Source organism: Myotis yumanensis, unplaced genomic scaffold, assembly GCF_028538775.1.
Source record: "Myotis yumanensis isolate MYYU_CA2020_CCGP unplaced genomic scaffold, mMyoYum1.0.hap1 SCAF_9, whole genome shotgun sequence".
Classification (NCBI taxonomy): Eukaryota; Metazoa; Chordata; class Mammalia; order Chiroptera; family Vespertilionidae; genus Myotis; species Myotis yumanensis.
Genome location: NW_027223760.1, coordinates 45,881,705 through 45,903,625, shown reverse-complemented (window position 1 = coordinate 45,903,625; position 21,921 = coordinate 45,881,705). Strand labels below are relative to the sequence as shown.

At 37.5% G+C, this 21,921-nt stretch overlaps 1 protein-coding gene across 3 annotated transcripts in view; it reads right to left on the bottom strand.

Annotated features, from left to right (window-relative positions):
- Positions 1 to 21,921, bottom strand: part of CDK14 (cyclin dependent kinase 14) — a 522,981-nt gene that overhangs the window by 236,952 nt on the left and 264,108 nt on the right. For all 3 annotated transcript variants that reach the window (XM_070424219.1, XM_070424218.1, XM_070424220.1), the window contains one exon: positions 19,684 to 19,807. In XM_070424219.1, the coding sequence (XP_070280320.1) occupies positions 19,684 to 19,807 (124 nt within the window). The remainder of the gene's footprint in view (positions 1 to 19,683; positions 19,808 to 21,921) is intronic.

The window sequence follows — 21,921 nt, the reverse complement described above, 5'->3', positions numbered from 1 at the left end:
GACTGCCATGGTTTTAAAAGACCTATCAGCTATAAAATGTAAATTCATCTAGTGCTATATGAGACTACTGTCTTATCCTTTAAGAATAAAAGACAGACCTAACATCTGAGGCGCATGTCCTTTTTAGAATCTGTTAAATATACTTTAAATATTCCCATCTTGTTAGTCCAAATAGCTTGTCTTTCAAAGCATCCACCTTCAACAATAAAACTTTATTGAAAATATTATGATGTAGATGAGGCCATTTTATGTGTTTGTTTTAATTTAGAATATTTCTTCAAACCAAATTTGAGTTCCAGAATCAAAAAAGTGCTTTCTGTCTTGCTCTCTACTCTCTGATTGATTTCACTGTTTCCTTCATTAAATATTTCATTGAAAGAGCTCAAAGGGGACACTATATTTGAAACATGTATCTGGAAGTTAAGTAAAACTTATCACATGGGGATTGATTAATCTTTGAACTCATGATTGCATATTAAAATCCAAAAGTACAAACAATACCTATGGGCACTAAACTACTCTAAATTATACGGCTTTAAAGATGACACTACATCAATGTTGTGAATAAATGCAAAACAAAACAAAACAAAACACCCATGAAATTTTTTAAAAGGTATTCTTTACACTATTAACCACTTTTTATAAGACTTTTTTGTCTTCAAAAATAGCAACTTTACACATTACTCACATTTAACTCAAAAGGAAAGTCATATAATATTTTTTCCTAAAAATATTTTTTCTATGCTAACATCCTTTTTTTTGCTGCTATATTTTTACTATGAAGTAACAAGTGACTGTTTTCTATTATAAACTGTTGACTTTACCTAGCTCTTACAAGCCCATTCTTTGTCAATGTGTGCAATAGTGACTGTGGGCTGAATTTTTATGAGACTGCTACATATATCTGGAAGTTCGGGAAAATGGTTTGGTAAAGATAATGTAACATTATTCAGTTGGACGTTAAAGGGGAGCAAAGAGCTCCTGTCACAGCCTACTCTGTAGGGTGCTCCATCAGCCCTGGGGTGACATTCTTTCCCCACAACAAGCTTGGGACTTAGTGAGGCGGCTCAAATGGTTATGAAACCCTGACAAAACAAAGGTAGACTATTCATTTTTCAAAAATGCCATTTTGAGCAGCAACACTACGTGAAAAGAAAATAGAATGTGACATAAGTCAACAATTTGTGAAACTTTTCTAGGTTAGTGGTACAATTTAGGACTTACAATTTGCATTTTAGTTTTCAATTCAAATACAGATTCCAAACTATTTTTTTCGATTATCTCTATGCTACTACAAAAAATATTGGATGAGATTAACTTATTCTAATTGCACTCTGCACATACATTGGCACTCTCAGAAACACTATCTTTGAAAAGACAAGTGTACTAAATTAAAATGCTGTGAATTATTTCATTACCTAAAATGCATTCCCTGAAAAGATCACTGACCTAAATGTTTTATATCCGGTTCACTGGCTATTAGTAAGAAAAACAGAATTTAGAAGGCTAGAACAGAGGTTGGCAATCCCGTCTCAGAGACCAAATCCAGCCGCCTCCCTTTGTTGAAATAGTGCCTTCGGCTGCCTTTTCACTAAAATAGCAGACTTGTGTACCTGCTACGGAGACTTCAAGGCTGAACATTTTATTATCTGGCCCTTTACAAAAAAATGTTTGCCAGCCCCAGTCTAGAATATCTCATAAGACAGAGATTTTGTGTTTCCAAGTAGTGTGTTATTATTTGGGGTTCCACTCTTCCAGGCTGACTAAGATCTGAAAAAAATTTTTTTTAAATAATAGTAAAAAAAATAAATAATGTTTACTTGCCTGCTCTAGGGAACCAAAGGCATTTCTGAGGTGATGAAATGTTCTAAAACTTACCTGTGGAGGTGGTTTTCCCATTATATACATTCAACAAACTCATCAAGTTGTAATGGGTAAGTTTCATTTTAGGTAAAACACAATCCAACAAAAACACTAAAATATAACATTTGAAGACAAATTCATGTCATTGTTGTAGTTGGATAATAAAATATTAAAACTGAAAAAGTACTGAAAGATCATAATGAGGAATATCAGTTAGTAAATGGATCTATGTGATTTCTGATAGAACTGTTTCTAGTTTATGATGTGAATCATGAAACACATTAAATGTAGGATGTGAAAAACTATCCTTAACTATTATTTATGATGCCCTTCACTTTGAAATATTAAGAATAATTTGGATGGCAGACTCGACATGAGTATTCCATGTATCAGGAGGTAGAAAATCAGGGAGCAGTCTATATTCTGTGATAAAGACCGTTCTCTTCCTAACAACACCCAAGCTGAGGTTTCAGAATCAAAGGTTTTAAAGAATTTCTCAGCCCTGGCTGGGAGCTCAGTTGGTTAGAGCATTGTCCTGATAAGCCAAAGTTGTAGGTTTGGTCCCAAATCAGGGCACAGACAGGAATAAACCAATGAATGCATAAATAAGTGGAACAACAAATCCTTGTTTCTCTCTCTTCCTCTCACTAAAAATCGATAATAACAATTTTTAAACGAATTGTTCAGCTTTAGATATACATTAAAAATTAAAATAATGTCTATTTAACAAGCCTGAACAAATCTACTATGTGTGAAGATAATCTGATAACTACAGTGAGTTAATAAAAAGAGAGAAATAGCATTAATATAGGAAACTAACCAAATTTTTAGCATAAAAATTTTCTTTTCATTAAAATCTCAGTATGTTTTATGTGTACTGAGATCAATGGAAGCAAAGGACCTATTCAATTTGAAAAACAGTAATATTGGATTTAAGTATAGTGATCATTTTATGGAAAAACATTCCATTTTTCTACTGCACTTCCAGTATGTCACATCAATCTCCATTTCACTATGAATGTCACTGGGACAACTAATGAAAATCACCACATTAACTGAATCATAGGCCTTAAAAGGCAATGTATGTGCTGTTAAAAATAAAGCAAGTTACCTTTTTAAAGACAAATATGTCATTATGTAAGTATACAGAGAAAGCTGTGAGGTATGTTAACAGGGGTTATATGAGCAAAGAGGGACAACAGGTAATGCTACTCTCTTCTTTATCACTTCCTATAATGTGTATTTTAAAGAACATATATTACTTATAACTGTAAAAGTCAATATATGGAAATAAAATGTGAAAAATGTTGCTATGTTAGTAATAAAAACAATCTATGCTACCAATAATATAATTGACACTGTGTGAAGATATGTATGCACGTAATCAAGGAATTGAAGGTATTCTGAAAAATTTTAAATGGCTACTGTGATTAGGTTCACAAGATCATGAGTAAATGTTTTTAGACTGTATTTCTTTGGCATCTTATTTTGTTTTACTATTCTTCATGTTTAGAACAATAAATATATAAGAGAAACAGGGGCAGGGTTAGACATTCTCTTTTGGGGTAAAGATCCATTTCTGCATTTCCCCTGACTTTACTTTTAAAAACGATACTTTCTGAAAGCACTGAAAGTTTTCCACCATTCTTTTCCTAATTATCTAGCAATAGTTATTGGAATAATTACACCAAGAAAGGTAACACAATCTCCATTCCATATAGGGCTGACGGTCATAATAATTTTATATTTTGGGGGTTCCTTTACTTTTTCATGGGCAACAGAAGTTTACTATGAAGTTGGCAAAGGTATTTTTAAGAAAATGAGCATAAACTGCATATACACATGGTAGTAAATAGAGTAAACTCAGGACAACTTTAAGAAAATTTTGAAAATATTAAAAAATTAAATTTAAATTCACTAAATTAGTCTTATTTTTTTAATTTATAAAAACAAAACTGCCCCTTTCATTGACTAGTCCAAAGTCAAACAGTGAAAATGTCAGAACAAATGCTTAGACTTCTCACTCCTGCCACCATGTTTCACTAAATTTCATTGCTAAACGAGCCTGCCTTTTTGCTGTTATCTCTGCCCAAGAAATCGGCTTGTAGAGAAGCCATGAGTCTCCTAGTTTTTCACCTCCAGTCTTTGCCAGGAGCCTTGGCTGTCAGTCTTCTCGTCCAGAGGGTTCCTAAACTGGACAAGGAGTTAGTCTCACAGCTTTGGCCTCCCCAGATCTGTCAGCGGACTCTGCAGGCCAAACTCTTGGTTGCAGGTACCTGGCTCATACCCTGCCACAGTCCCAAGGGCCTATCTGTGCAGCGATTGGACCTGCCCCCGGTCCTGCCTGATAGGAGGCTGGAGAAATGTGTGCTAACCCCCGCTGTGCTGCAGCCCTCCAGCCCCTGGGGCCTCCCAGCACTGGCACCCGGTGCCCTTCCAGATACACATGAGTGACTGAAGGTGGAACCTGGAGATGGAAACTGGAGCTGAGCGGGAGGAGGGGCGGAGTAAGTGGTGAATGGCAACAAGTCTGCCTAGAACAGTGTGCAGGCTAAGTAAGAATAAAACAAGCAGACCATTCGATCAGCAGCTGCTCGGGGACACTTTGGAAGGGGGCCGGGGATAAATAAATAATAAAAAACATAACTAAACAGTTGCCATCTGCTGCTATGACCACCACCTAATTGAAATTTAATCTATTCTCTGGCTTTGATGCCCATATGTCCACCAACATCTCCGCCCATGGCTAAACCTGTAAAGGTTCTGTCCTTTCTCAGGTTCCTTGTAGAGGGATTGAAGATATTACCACTATGTAAATCTACTTACCGTTACATATACCTGGCTCTGGCCCTCAGAGACCTCATAAATCCTACTCATCCTTTGAAAAGATTCTTTAGATTGTCCCCTCTAAGTCTCCCAAGCAAAAAGTGTGGCACCCTTATCTGGCCTTCCATTCTGTACAGAGAAGTCACCTGTTGGAAAATATTATTATTAGTGACATAAATGGTCTCTTTTCTCATTGAGCTGCTTGAGAATAAACTCCAGGTCTACTGCTTACTTAACTTCTCACGCTCCTATTTGGTTTTCTGGAAAAGGAGGCTTTTAAAATGCTTAAGCAGAATGCTCATCCCAGTATCAGACACAAGCGCCAATCAATAAGGCTTATTTATCATCATCATCCTTTTATACTTATTCACACCCTAGCTTAAGGCTTCATGCACTCAGTTAACTGGTGCATGCACTCAGTTAACTCAGATTCTTTATGGAAAACCATGTCACACTGTATAATCACCATAAAATAATTGGACAGTACTTTTTAAATCAACAGTAGTTTGCAGACTCAAAGGTGGTTCTCCTGGCATTCATGCTTTTGTGGACTCTGCTCCTATTGCGTAAGGGTAGGACCTGTTACTTGTTTCTAAAAAGTAGACTATGACAAAGGTGATGGGACACCATTCCTGTGATTAGTCTTACATAAGACAGTAACTCTGTCTGGCTGCAGACAGTATTGCCTTCTTGGTTTGCACGCTTTCATGAAGCAGGCACCCATGGTGGCGAGGTCCACATGGCAAGAAACTTAGGTGGTGTCTGGCCAACAGCTCGCTTGGAACCGAGGCCCTCTGTGGAACTGAATTCCACGTGGACTTGGCATCCTTTCCCAGCAGATCCTTCAGATGATTGCAGCCTTGTGACAGACCCAGCAGCACTCGGCTAAACCAGGCCCAGGGTCCTAATCCAGAGAAACACAGAGGTAATACAAGTGTGCTGTTTTAAACAGCTTAGTTGGTGGTAATTTATTACTCAGTGAAAGACAACTATTGCACTAATAATTTCCCAACTTAAGTTCCACAGACTCAAAAAGCTGTCCTTAATGAAATGAATCGGGGAGCTACAATGTCAGATTCTATTTTAACTTCAGAAAGGTGAGGAGTCTTTAATCACTAGCTAATGTGCTTGGGATTCCACTGGGCAGGGTGAGTGGAGAGGACACTCACACAGCTCACCCTCAGCTGATCTGTCGAAGGACAATTTTTTATTTTATTTTAAAAGTTCTTTTTTATTAATGTGTGTTCCATGAAACATCATTTTAGAAATATTTTCAGGTTTACAGAGGCAGTAAAAGACACGGCACTCAAAGGCTGGCTCTGAATGTCTTAGTAAAAAAGAAAGGATAAGTGTATAAAGGCGGTAACCATCATCCACCCAAATAAGTGGGGTAAATTGGCTACTCTTAAAAATACAAGAATGAAAAAGTTCGCCTTCCAATATTTCTATAGTCTTTTCTGGTCTTTTAGCTCTCTAAATATACCAAACTAGAGGCCCAGTGCACACAATTTGTGCATGGTGGGCGGGGGGGGGGGGGGGGGGGGGGGTTCCTTAGCCTGGCCTGTACCTTCTCTAATCCAGTACCCCTCGGGGGATGTCTGACTGCCGGTTTAGGCCCAATCCCACAGGCAGTCGGACATCCCTCTGGCAATCCAGGACCACTGGCTTCTAATTGCTCACCTGCCTGCCTGCCTGATCACCCCTAACCACTCTGCCTGCCTGATTGCCCCTAACTGCTCTCCCCTGCCAGCCTGATCACCCCTAACTGCTCTCCCCTGCTGGCCTGGTCACCCTTAACTGTTCTCCCTTGCCGGCCTGGTCACTCCTAACTGCTATCCCCTGCTGTCCTGGTTGCCCCTAATTGCTCTCCCCTGCCGGCCTGATTGCCCCTAACCGCCTCTGCCTCGGCCCCCGCCACCGTGGCTTTGTCCAGAAGGACGTCTGGAAGGATGTCCAGACTGATTAGCATATTACCGTTTTATTAGTATAGATAGTTCTCCTTCTTTCTTGCCCCTACATTCCCTCAGGCATCAGTGACACACCTCATCTATAACCAGCAAGGACAGTGACTGTCAGTGAGCTGGGGGTGGAGGTGGGGGTGGGGCAGCTTTGGAGAGAGGAGGAAGTGTAGAGTAGTTTCATGAGCACCTTGTTTAATGTCTCATATGTTTTAAAAAGGTTTTGAGCTTTGTTTTTGTTTTTGAATGCCTTCCTGATTTCCAGAAATTTTATCTTTGGCAAGTTGGAATATATTGGGATGTTTTAGCAGTAAAACATACTTGTGCTTTCAATTTTTAAATAACCTTTTAGATCTGGTGGGTCAAGTGCTGTCTTTATTTTGCATTCACTTAGCTATTAAAGGACAATTTCAAATTTTCATCAAAACTTCTCTATTTTTCTGGGAGATTAAAGAGCTAATTTGTAGCTATTCCCATTGATAAAATGCTGGGCAGCAACAGGTATTTATCTATAATTTTCATATTGAAAAGATCACCAGTCATAATAACAATGAGAACTCCCTGAACACTCTTCATGTTGTTATTTTTAAAATATAAAAGAAGTCATATGATCTTATATGACTTCAAGATGAATTATTTTTAAGTATACAGACTCAACAGAAATGCCAGTGTTTTTTCGGCATTTCGGTCAATCTGATGACCATGTTGAGCTACTAGTGCAAACATAAATCAATCTTCTCAAATTAGAAAGGGATAATGAGACCTGTACTGTCTACTTCAAAGGATTATAAGGATGAGAGCTATGAAATCACTTCATTAACTATAATGGGCTGCTATATTAGTAGTAGTAGAAATGACAGAGGTTTGAAACAATTTAATTTCCTAAAAGCAATCTAATGTCAAGTGCTTCAAATAACGTTTCAATGATTCAACTACTAGAATGCTTTCAAATGTTGAATTCAATATTCAAAAATAAAAACGCTTCAGACACTGGAGTCTAGAATGACTAAAACATCTTGTACTAGGCAAATTGCTCACTCTTTTTTCAACTTCGTACAGCACAGATGCCCATATCCAAAGTAGATCACAGACACATCACTCACAAAGAAGGGGAAATAAGCCATTCTTAAAATTTAAGAAGTGACTAAGTTTGCTGTTATAGTCACAAAATGTAGGGTACTGATATTTTTAGTGGAAGGAAGACTGCATACTACAAAAGTACTAAACTTATAAATTTGCTAAGGAATCTACAACCTACCATTATCTTAAATCATTAATTTTAACAATCAATGCCCACCTTTTTTTGAAGGTTACAAATGTATTCCTTAATGTATGCATATTTCCAGTTCTGTGTTTTTCCTCTGAGATTTTGAAGACTGGTCAAATGAACTCTGACATCAAATCTAATTTCAAAAGAGCTGCCACATAAATCTTAGAAAACAAGTTATAAAGGTCCTGCATTTTTTCTCATAAACTAATTTCACTATTTTACAGAACATCAAACCTTTGAAAAATCAATGTGCCATTTTTCATTCAGATTTCTGCATTACCTGACAAGGTAAAAATAATTTCTTCAGGGAGATCTACCCTAGGAGACCATAAGCTTTGACATGGGACAGAAGTCATGTTCATTCTAGTAGTGTTCAAGGTTTACTCATTTCTTTAGTAAGGTGTACACTACGGTGTAATTATATTTTCAAGGAAGACTGACTTTCCTTGTGGTTCACAAAATTTCCTTATATCCCAGATCTCCCCTAATGAAAAATTTGACAGAAGCATTCTGTTTATGAGGAGAAAATACATAATACCAGTAGATTCTTGGTTAGTCCTGCCACTTAAAAATTAACAAAGTATAATTTTCTTTTCAAAGAATGACATTGGTACTGCAAATCTATCATGAACAGTTTTATCCCAAGAATGATTCTCTTTTATTAAATTACTAGTGGCCTGGTGCACGAAATTCGTGCAGAGGGAAGGGGGGTCCCCCTCAGCCCAGCCTGCACCCTCTCCAATCGGGGACCCCTTGGGGGATGTCCAACTGCCAGTTGCCGGTTTCAACTGGCAGTCAGACATCCCTCTCACAATCTGGGACCGTTGGCTCCTAACCACTCACATGCCTGCCTGCCTGCCTATTCGCCCCTAACTGCCTCTGCCTGCCTGCCTGATCACCCCTAACTGCCTCTGTCTGCCTGATTGCCCCTAACTGCCCACCCCTGCCGACCTGATCTTTCCTTCAACTGCCCTCCCCTACAGGCCTGATTGCCCCTAACTGCCTCTGCCTCGGCCCCCACCACCATGGCTTTGTCTAGAAGGAAGTTGGACATATGGAAGATGGCCGGTCAACCCGGTCTAATTAGCATATTACCCTTTTATTAGTATAGATTCTTAGTCCCTTTACCAGGAAAGCTAAACTGAATGGCTCTGTAATAGCAATATTTTAAAATCTGAACTACAAACCACAAAAAGATTTTAACATTGATTTGTAGATAATTACTTTTAAAATCTTACCTTGCCCAGTAATTATACTTTAAAATAGAGAAATGATAATTTCCGTAAAATATGTAAGACAATTACTTAAAATTCAAATCATTTTAAAAAGTTCATTAGTTCCTGGGCATCTCTGAATAACAATAACTGATATCCAACATGACTGTAAGGGAAGCCTAGAGTAGGACTGCAAGAACAATGCTAGCTTCATTTACCACTGTATACTCAGCCATGAGCACAGTGCTGGGTATACAGTAGGCACTCAATTAAAATCTGTCGAATGAACTAGTAAATAATATTCCATATTACATCCTTCTTCAAGAAAGCAAAAAAAGACCCTGGCCAGTGTAGCTCAGTTGGTTGGAGCATCCTCTCATGAACCAAAAGGTCCCATGCACCAAAAGGTTGCTGGGTTCAATTCCTGGTCAGGGCATATACCTAGGTTGTGGGTTCGGTCCCCAGTGGGGACACATATGTAAGGCAACCAGTGTTCGATGTTTCTCTCATACACTGATATCTCTCTCTCTCTCTCTCTCTCTCTCTCTCTCTCTCTCTCTCATCATTAAAACATATCCTCGAATGAGGAATAAATTTTTTTTAAAAAAAGCACATGTTTGGGAAAAAATCATGTTAAAAATAGATAACATTTATATACTTAAACCTGACTGGTTAATAGTAAAATGACATGTATGTGGACTGCCTATAAGTTAGGCACTGTCCTCAAATGATTTATAAGTATTAAATTATTTAATTCTTTAAACAATTTTTGAGGTGCCCAGTATTACTATGATCATCCTTATTTTCAAAGAAGTAAACTAAGGTACAGAGAGTTTCAGTAACTCACCCAAGGACGCAAGATTTGTAAACAGCAGAGGCAGGATTCCAACTTGGGCATCTGGCTCCCGAACATGCACCCTAACCATTCTGGGAGAGTTTACTTGATCCTGTCTTTTCACGTGGGTATATTTGCCTCCATGTAAAAAGTGATCTCTTTCAGACTTAAATGCTTTTACTAAGTACCTCTGTTCAGCTCCACCTGCCTGGAGATGTGTACTGTTTATTTCGAAGTGAGGAAAAGGTCAGATCTGAACAGAGGAGTCCTCCCCACTGGGAGGAAATAAGAGCATTTTTCAGCTACTGCCCAGCCCTACTGAGTCCTCAGGGGAACACTGATAAAGCCAAGTCAGCCTTCATCTGCCCACAGGGCTTCTCAATACTTTGGTTTAGCCCACGAATATATTTAGAGAGGTGGTTCTTTCTACTTCATAAATTACCAAGGCTCCATCCCAACTTATACAACCAGGCTTCCTACAGGTGCTATGAGAATCATTCCTTTTATTGTTTCCTATAGTTTTCTCAAGATCACCCCTAATATGGGACTGAGTGATAGCTAATTCTGGATCCCACCATCCCGACAAGGACCTCACTGTTTAGCTGACAGAGAGGTTACTTTGAGCAGACATCTGGTTAGCACCTCTACCCTCTCGTGTTTGGGAAACTAAGACTATGCAGGTGCTAAGTGGGTCTACACCCATTTGTCTAACGGGTACTACACTAGGGCTCTAGAGATGTGGGTAATAATAACTTAACACATCACTTACTACATAACAGGCACAATGTTAAGTTATTTTCCATCTCTGGGGCCAAGTATGTACATTTTTAAGATGAGGGTTTGAACTAGATAATCCCAAAGGTTCCTTCAAAATCCAGACAAAATCTAAAATAAAAAAATTCTAAAAATGTGAATATAATTGGTTTTCTTTTTCTCTTATACAATTATAACATATTTATTTCAATTTTCCCATCATAGACTTGCTGCCTTTATCCTGGAAAAACAATACACAAACCTTTCCCAATGATATGATTCTATCAATAGTGGATGATGACTCCAAGAGAAATATCACATTCTGCTTCCTGTTCTTTGAGCAAATGCTTGCATATCATACTTATTTTGTGCTATTCTTGTAATGTTAGTTTTAGTGATTTTTATTAGATGTTCCGACCTTATTTTAAGTAGATTGAGAGCTTAGTGGTAATTTTTCAGAAACCATCAAAACCACCTGATACCAAAATCTTCCAACTTTCCTTATGCCTCTCTCTTTATGCCTCTGTTGCCACCCACTGTTCCCCATTTTATGACTTCCAGGCACTTCCAAGCACAGCTTCCACATCTACTATCAGCTGGTCACTATTTCACACAATAGATTTCTTTAGCTAGTAACTCTACTCCAAAACTGGAATTAATACCCCAATTTGCATTTTATATCAGTACCCTTCCAGATTAAAAATTGGAATGTCAAATAACTTGGCAGATATTTAATAGAGAGATCTCCTATTTTTAAAGTTTGAATTTTTACAAAAAGTTATCTTATTTTAGATGTGTCAGCTTGATTATGCATATCAAGGATATTTTTATAATATGTGACAAAATAAACAGATTGTTTTTCAGACATGAATCTAAAATTCCTAAATCATGCCCAGCCTGTGTGGTTCAGTGGTTGATTGTCAACATATGAACCAGGAGTTCAAGGTTAGATTCCCAGTCAGGGAACATGACCAGGCTGTGGACTCAATCCCCAGTAGGGGGCATGCAGGAGGCAGCCAATCAATGATACTCTCATCATTGATGCTTCTATCTCTCTCTCCCTCTACCTTCCTCCCTCTGAAATAAATTTTATTTTTAAATTTTAATGCAAAAAATTCCTAAATCTGCACAGATCATGTTCTCATTTTTTATTTTTTTATTTCCTATTCATTAAAATGAAAAGAGTCCTAGCTTCCTATGTTTATCTATTACAACAGAAAAAAAAATCATTCAAGGTGAGAGGAATATGTTAAAATATTACTATTAACACACACTACTTCAAAAGTAAACTAACATATATGACATTAAAAAATCTTAAAGAACAAACAGGAAAGCAAACTAATATTAAAATGATAGTATTAAAGTCGGGGCGGGGGCAGGGGGGGGGGGGAGAGATCAAAATCACGAATTTTTCCACTATGTCTTACTTTCAGAATTTATAGCCTATCTCAGATTTCCCATAGTCACTGGTCAGTTTTTCTTGCTTCCAGTAACAATTTTAGAAAACATGTGCCTTAGATTACAAAGACTCACTGTCTCCAAGCTCCTAGTATAAAACAGGCACATTGATGGATGGATTCGGGGAGTCTGGTTTTGGCTACATTTTACAATGTAGCCTTTTGGAAGAAGATGAAGAGCAGGAGATGAAGGAAGATCCATAAATAAGGAAAATTAGTGAATTGCCAAACTCTAAGCAACCTTGTACACTTACCTGCAGGTTAATGAAACTCACGTTCCAGTGTAATCATTGTCATCTTGACTAGCATGTGTTACATAATTCTAAGGTTCATTTCAGTGCAATTCTTGCTAGCATCACCTATATTTCTTCCTATCTGGTCATCACTGCCAGCATTCAGAGTTCTAGTCATCCCCTATACAGATTTCGTAAGAGAATATATTGATATATTTCAACTCATATCCTGCGTCACCTATCTGACTTACTACCAACAATACTGCCCTCATGTTGTATAAGAAAAAAAAATTTGCATATGGAAATCCCTTTGCCCAGGTTTCCATTGGCAGTGGAGAATAAGAAAATCAGCCCTATTTGTAGCGGTCTGTTCTGCATTTAAAATGTTTTGTTACTTCATATGCATGGTATGACTAAAAATGAATGAACTCTGCTTTGAATTTCCTCATTTCCATGGAGTTTGAAGTTGCCATTCTTAGCAATCAACCCCTATCTACATTGCTTCAATCTGTTTATTGGTGACTGAACAGAGATTTCTCACAGAGCAGAATATGGATATTAGTTGCAGTTCATATATTTCCTTCTTGTTCCCATTTACAGCTTTTAAAAGATCCATATAGATGAGTTTTTTAGAAGATTTTTAGAGCAGTGAAACTCTTCTGTATCATACTATAATGCCAAATAAATTGCATGTCATTATAACTCACCAAAATCCACAGAATGCACAACACACCATGAGTGAACCCTAATGTAAAGTAAGGACTCTGGATGGTACTGACGTTGGTCAATTATAATAAATACTAGAGGCCAGGTGCAAGAAATCATGCACAGGTGGGGCCTGGTCGGCCTGCCCCAATCAGGGTGTGAAGGAAGGGGGGCAATTGGGGGCGGGGGCAGGGCCAGCCAGGGGAAGGCCAGCAGGCCCTGCCCCCTGGTCAAACTCCTGGTTGAACTCCTGGTTAGGGGACAATTTACCTATTAGCCTGTTATTATATAGGATACCACTTTGGTGGGGAATGGTGATAATGAAGGAAGGCTATCCATGTGTGGGTGCAGGGGATATGTGAGATTTCTCTAGTTTCTGCTCAATTTTACAATGAACCTAAAATTGTTCTTAAAAATAAAGTCTATTTAAAAGGAGAAACAAAATATCTCACATATGCAGTACATTAACATACCTGGGAAAAGTTACATTGTGATAACATAAAACAGAATACTTGAATGTCATCATCATTCCTCTGAATGTAAGAAAACTTTTGAGGGGAGGAGTGGAATATTAAATATTTAAATAATGAGGCTAAGTGATGATTTCATGATCAGAGAAAAGAAATTTCCTTCCAAAAGGGTTACCACACTGTTAAAATTATGAGTCAGAGGAAATAACTTTGTCTAGTTCACATGTCACTCAAAATTATTTCTAACAAGTAATCTTGATAATCTGATAGTTTTTAAAATACATTTTGATTTGGGGTTTAATGAAGTCTTGAAAAATTAGGGGGGAAATCGCTTTCTTTGGTTCATACTGTAGCGTCAATTATTCTAAAAGTATTCTTCCGTTTTCAGATTTGTATAAAAGCATCTTCCTGGACTTTGCATTAAATTGTTCAAAGGGTCTTTTAAAAAGTAGAGTGATACCTCATTAGATAATAAAGATATTTTTACTAATAAAAAAATACTTTCAAACAAAGAAAGGAACATTGACTCTTATAGGCCATAACGAATGGACTAAGTTATAGCTAACCTTGAATTTATAACTAGGGCTTCAATGGTGAGTTCTATATGCTAATGATAAAAAAAATAGTTATAAAGGTCTATACTGTGGGGACTAACTGGCTTTGATTCAGAGACTTTAGATTTATCAAACTGACAGACTCTTCTCTGCATCTGAAGGCACCTCATTTTCTTGTTTTCTACGTGAATTCTGAGAGGTACATTACAAACAAACCCTGCACTCCCCATGGCCTCTGCAGAATTACATCTCTGATGTGTTCTGCATATTAATCTAAAATGTGATTCATGACAATTTCCTTTCTCAAATTAAGATCAGGAAAAGCCTGAAGGAGGAAAGTACCAACATTAGGACAGTAATATTTTAGACTTCTGGTGGGAAAGAGGCCAGTGTAATTGTACTTGATTAAAACCACTGAACTATTTAACTTTATTCCCACATTAGGAAAGTCAGTGAAATAAGCCAAGACCTTAAATGCTTATATTACATAGTTGTCTCTGTCTCCTTTTTACAGGGGCAAATTTAACCCAGCTGTCTTTCCACAGAGCGAAAAAACAGCGGAGAGATGGCTGGGCAATGTGGATGACACCATCATCATCTTGCAAGAATTGCAGGAAGCTGTAACCCTATGGACACATCTATTTTGTTTTAATCTCATCTACATGAAAAAATATCTTAAATTTCCATACTACCATACTGCAAATGAACATCAATTTCTCAGTGAATTTATTTATGCATTTACTTGTCATACCTCGGTCATTTTCTTTTAATGTGATGACAACGCATATCACAAAAACGTGGCTCTCATCTATTTGAATTTCCAGAAGCTAGAATAAAAAATTAGATTCTAGGGAGAGATGGTATAGCATTGATTCCAGATTCAATGGATTGATTTTTATCCACCAGTGAATCTCTGGTTATTAGAAAATAAGTTAATAATTTCAGAAATGTACAACATAAAAAACCAGCACTGAAAAAAGTCTTAGAAAGTGTCGGTTCAATGCTCTTATTTTTCAGTTGGGGAGCCTAAGGCTTAGAGGGGATAAACGATTTCTTGAACGTCAGGAGCTAATTTCAGACAGAGCCAGGTCTCCTAATTCAATGCTTAACACACTTTGTCCTCAACAACAGTGCAATTAGACAATCATTAAAGGTCTGCAGAGCAGGAGATTCAGATCTTATACATCTTCTGTGCATGTTCACATTCACTCAGTGACATTTATTTCTGCAGCCTGTGGTTACAAACACAGTAAATACCAAACAGGTATGTAGAGCCCTATGTGTAAGAGCCGCGAGGCAACCCTGAGGCTGCGACACTACCAAAGTCATCAAATTTCATCTACACACTTGACTGCCCAGCCAGCAGGGCACTGATGAAGAGAAAATTAATTTGTAAACTAATGGTTTGCCAAAATAAATCAAGTAGAAACTAGTAAATTCAGATGAGTCTTAGTCTTTACACGAATACTCATTGTAGTCATGCATATTTTTTGGTTCATTCAAACAGTATTTGCTAAGCACCTACTATGTGCTAAGCATGGCTCTAGACATGGCACAGACAAGAGTGGGCAAGAAAGGCCAAGGACCTGTCCTCAAGAAACCGACAAGTAGCAGAATCAAAAAATAAACAATAAACAAATGGATTGTAAGTGCTAATGAAGAAGTTAAACTGGATGATAGTCATGAAAAAGGTTTGATCTTTGGACAGGTGGCCTCTTTGAACAGGTGACATCTGAGCTATGATCTGTCTGATGAGAAAGTGACAGCCACAGTGAGGAGAAGAAAGAAGAGTACTCCAGGCAAAGGGGAAGGCTAAGTAAGAGGCTCTGGTATGGGAACAAGTCTGGGGTTACTGCATAACAGAAGGTAAGGAGGAGCAAGGTGGTAAAGACACCCACTGGGTAAGAGACTTGAAATGTTCTTTTCTCAAAGATAATGGAAAGACAAACCCCTCTTTAGAAACGAGTCTGAACGCCTCTGCATAATTTATTATTTCACTATATACAGGCAGGACTGACCTCTGCATTAGGGAAGCCATAGTGACTCTAAGTCATGTGTAACTTACTTTTACGAATTGAGTATAGAAAATGCGCCTCAGGTAGGTGCTTAAATGTGACTTTGCTCACAAGAAAAAAAATAGTTATAGCATTTTGACTACCTGGGATTCAGACATGCCCTTTGTTTAAACCTGGATGGGTCACAGATACATTATCATGTGGTTTACCTTGGCCAGCAGGTAAAATCTAGACGGACTAAGGTTAAATTTACTCATTACCACTGAATTAGTCAAATGATAAAAATTCTTTCAAATAAGTGATGCTGTTTTTTTTCTGGTATTAGTGCAAGTTATTTACATAGCCTGCGTGTCGTATGTAGAAAATTGCACATATATATGTGCAATGATCAATAATTTATTAGGAATTAGGCAGCTCATAGGTAACATGACTATGCATATAAATACAAAGACCCTGGGCCACCTAAGGTTGGAGGATATGGACCAAGTGCCTGAATTCCAGCTTTGCAACACCGAACCTGTGTGCTCAAGCCTGGCAACATCCTAACCCTGTCTGAATCTCATGCCTCTCTCAAAAATATAGGTTACGACACCTTACTAAGTTGACGAGACAATGAAACAAAAATATCTAAGTGTCTGGCATATAGAATAAACTCAATAAAATTCAGCATGTTTCTCTCATTTCCCCAATGTATTTTCCTAATAAAGGTAGTAGCATTTGCAATATGGGAACAACTATCACACAGATTTCATTGGTCTGCTTTAATGAAAATGTTGTGGTATTTTTCACATACAAAAAGGAGGTAGGACAAAGAAACTGTTTCTAAAGCTCTTCATACATCAAACTCTGAATTAAGACCTAGTTTTCTAACTGTTCCACTGCCTGGCATCATCCCATTTCGATTGTCTAGTTTCTCTGCAGTTTCCACTGTGCTTCCTTCATCTCAGACACAAACACGTGCCCAAGTGCAGTAAATCACAGTTAATTGCATGTCTTAAATTAAAAGACAAAATAATGCGCAATTAATTGGGGGGAAATTGTCAGTTGGTGAATGCATCTCGCTCATTATACTTCATGCACAGGATGCACACCAAGTGTGTGTTCCCAGCAAGAAAGTTCAGTCTCTGACAGTGAGGGGAGGGGCACGGCACAGCCTCACTGTAGTGCAATCTGGTCCGAGGAATTACATGCTCTACAACACTCAACATCACACGGGAAGCACAAACAACTTTCTCTGCAAGGGTGGCCCATACAGGACTGTGTATCATAGTGAATAATTAGAAAGAACTAGAATTTTAGCTGATATAGATGAAATAAAGAGACAGCTTTGGCCAGTAAGAGAAAATCCTTAGATATGAATTTATCATATTTGACAAAATGAGAAAGTGTTCATAACATATTCTTATGTGAAAATGATTTACAAAACAATGGGTTTGGGATGTATGTTTTTTAAACGCCGATTATTTAATAATACTTTAAAAATGTATATTTTTATTGATTTTTAGAGAGAGAGGGAGGGAGAGAATATGAGAGAGAAACACGAATTGGCTGCCTCTTGCACACCTCTGACCAGAGATTGAGCCCGCAACCAGGTCAAGTGCCCTGAACAGGAATCGAGCTTGCAACCCTTCCGTGCATGGGTCAAGGCCCTACCAACTGAGCCACATTGGCCAAGGCGGTAAGTTTGGTTTCTGAGGATTTATAATAGGTGGAAGAAGCAAGAAAAGAGAGAAGGACAAAGGCACTTGGAAAAGACACAATCAAAGTGTTAATATTTGTTATCTCTGAGTTGTTTATACTTTCTAAATTTTCTCTAAAATTACATTTCAATTTATTTCTGAGTCTGATATTATAAAATGTCTGTTTTAAAGATCCATAAGAATCTTTTAAAATAAATGTAACTGTTACAGTAAAAATATCATCATAAAATGTAAAAATAACCCCCAGTAAACATCTACATCCAATTCTATTACACTCTTAGTTATACAGACAAAACCAACTTTGTAAAAATGTATTTTTAAAATATTAAGAAAACCATGTTCAATAATATTGAATGTTTAATACAATAATTTGTTCTAACATATACCTTACAGTATATTAACACACCAAAGAAAAATCACTATAAATCCTTATTAACTTACTGATACTGACAAACTACAAATATGTTCACAGCATATTCAATAACCTTGAATGTGAGGAACTGCAAATCTTCTTTCCTCCCATTATTTTCTACCCTGTCATAGAAAGACCCAGTATTGTTCTGATGCTAAAATCTGAAATAAACAACAAACATACACACACACACACACACACACACACACACACACACGTCATCATTTTTATCAAACCACATGAGGACAGATAACAACCTTTTGTAAAATACAAATGCTAACTTTTTTGTATTGCAAATTTAGAAGAAAAGAATACACAACACCCAACAGAGTAGGTTCATTCCGAAGTTATTAAATAGTCTACTAACCTTGACATAAGAAATAAACATTGCCTGCTTTCTTTTATTTTTCAGGAGGGGTGGGGGCAGAGTGAGAAAATATAATCATATTTCAGCAAAAGCCCATATCTCAACCTCAGGCATCTTTATATCCCAAGGGTAATATTTCCATTCCACTGTTAATGGAACAAATTTCTAATCAGAATATGTATTCAAAAATAATTGAGGCAATGCAATGTCAACACATCCTGCTGCCATCAGCATTCCCTGGTGTTAGGAATCAACTCAGCAGGCTCTTTGGTGTGACAGAGAGCCAGGCAATGCAGAAATGTCAGACTTGGTGAAGGGAGGGGAGCGAGCCAGGACAATGCAACCACTTTGCCTCTCTTGGGTGCTCAAGAAGGTGTTTGGAAGAAAGCTTCTGCGCTGGAAGTTGACAACCTTCAATTGTTTAAGTAAGAGATGACTTCAAATGGTTCCAGACAGGACCTCAACTTTCCAATCAGAAAAAGTGTCAACTTTTACAAAATTATTGAGAATTTCTAAAATAATAGTCACTTCCAAAAAGGTTAATACCACCCCTGGATTTTTAAATTATTAAAACCTTAGGCACCGCATACTACTGAATATATTTTGTGATGCCCTGAAAAAGTCCAGAGGCTTACATTCAGGTTTCCTCAAGTGTGACAGTATATTGATCATCGTTGCAGCTAGATGAGTAGTGGGTGTTCATTATACTAACTTTCTACTTTTAAATGTTTAAAATTTTCATAATAAAAAGTGCAAAAAATTAGATTTCTTTCAATATATTTTATGTTCAAAATCTTACCAACTTTTCCTTGGGAAATATATAAGATGTGATTTATGCTTATGACTACTTAAGACTTGAACAAGTGGTCTGAAATTTTTAAAACTCCACCAAGCATGATGCTGATCATAAAAAAAAAATTGTTCATTCCTGAATAAATTTTACTGTGATCTATCATGCTAGAAGAAGTGCACCTAAACAAATGCAGTGCCACCATCTGCCTGGCATTCGCACAGTGTGACAAAATAGACTAGTAATTAACTGCTTTCCTACCGAAATCTGCCAGCTTTAACTCCCCCGTGTCACTGATCAGAAGGTTCTGTGGTTTCAGGTCTCTGTGCAAAATATAACGCTGGTGGATGTAAGACAGCCCTCGCAGCAACTGAAATAAAAACAACTGAAAAAATAGGGAGATAAAAGTTAAAATCTGAACACACATAAATGCTCGTTTCTACATACAATCTGCCAAGTACTTGTATTTAGTAAAAATGGGTACGTCCCCCCGCAACCCCATCATTAAATTATCTACCAAATTATTTAAACAGAATGTGCATGGAGGTATGGAAGTCTCTCATTTATTAAAAACTAAATCTGAAAATTTCTAACAACCCATCATGTCAACCCAGAGTGATACCTCCTCAACCAGAGAGATCTACAACCTAATCTGTGTTCTATAAATTAAGCAAGATGTAAAGAATGTATCTTTATAATATCTGATTTCCTTAGGCCTTAAATTAATGTTTGAGATAGAAAAAAATCTATCCATAACATTATTAAAAGAAGCAAAATATTTTACCAAGTTTATGTAAATGTGCACATATTTAACTCCATAAACAGGATACCCAAGGATTCTCCCATTAACATGCTTTAAGGAATGAAAAGATAGATGATTTCAAATAATTAAAACAAAAACAGTCACATGGTCCAATTAATACTACATTGTAGTTACACTGTTTTTGCACATATGGCCACAGAGATTAGGCCATTGCCTAAAGACAGACATGTACCTTCACTAATTACAGAGCAGACCCACCCAAAGGGAAAGGAAACTCAGATAACAGAGAAATCAAGAATTCAAGAGTAATACTTTTGTAAGAAATCATTTTAAGAAGCCACTAATGGCCTTCTCTGTTTAGTTTCATATTAGATCATATCAAATGTGTCTATTTTGATAACAAAACACATGTGATTCGCTAGGCTTTCCAATATTCTGTTTATAAAGAAAGGAATATTTTTAAACAATCTATTTGCCAAAATAATCCTAATTGGCAGAGTTTTTAAAAACCAGTCTCCTAAAACAAAAATAAAAACAAATGTTTTAAGTGCCATTAGTGTTCTAGTCTATACAGTCAGCTTAGTAACAAAAGGCAGGATCAGGAAAATGTTAAACATTTAAGTTGTGAAAGACTGATGGTATCGGGACTCCCTAACATTCAAATGGAAAAAAAAAAAAAAAAGGCAACTCCTTGAGGGCCCTGGAAGCGAGCATTTGTGGAATATTTTCCATCTAACCAGGGGCCATAAAAGCTGAGTCCATTGTTTACAGGGACTTGAGATTAACAGGATGAGGAAGTCCTTTCAAAATCTCTGGATATGAAAGATGCTGTGGAACAGACGAGACCTAGGATCATTATTTCCAGAATCTAAGCATCCCCAAGTAAAAGTCTGTTCTGTGTTGGACTACATTAAATGATTGGCTCAGGAACCTCAGGAAGCAAACATTTCGAAGCCTCCTCCTCTCCATCCTCCCCCTGTAGCAGATGAAAAGACTTAACACCCCCACCAGCAGCTTCCAGCCTCCTTCTTCACTTCTAATAGGCCCTGCATCCTGAAGCCTAATGCTTACAGTTTCTAAGGAAATCCATATTCCTTCAGTTCAGAAAGGAAGAAGAGTGAGCAAGTAAAGCCACTTTGTTTCTTCAAAAGCTTCTAAAAAAAAGATGGACCACATAACAAATAAATTTAACTGGTGAGTACACAATGTAACAGTATACAGATGATGTATTATAGAATTGTACACCTGCAGCTTATATAATGTTATGCACCGATGCCACCTTAATACATTTAATTGCATCTTGAAAATTTTAAAAATAATAACCTGATTTTGAAGAGAAAGTTGGGCATTTGGCAAGGTGCTAACTAATTTGGGGGGCGTAACGGAGACTTCTCAGAATGTGATTGTCTATCCAGCCGTGGCAATGCATTTTAGTTTAACAAACACACACCAAGTGCCAGCTGCCATTCTATGCATCATAGAATAGGAGGTCATTTAATCTCTGTAAGAATTTTAATGAGGAAGGAACTTCTATCATGTCTGCATTAATGAAGAGGAAACAGAGCAGTTTCTTGGAGTCACAAAGCAATTAACTGGCAGAGCCAGGACTCAAACCAGGCAGTCTGGCTCCAAAGGCCAGGCCCTTAACCACTACACTATAGGAATCTTGGCCAGAAATCAAAACAGGAAGGCACAGTGTTGATATAGACACTGCTTTGCAGGATAAAGTCTGAGCA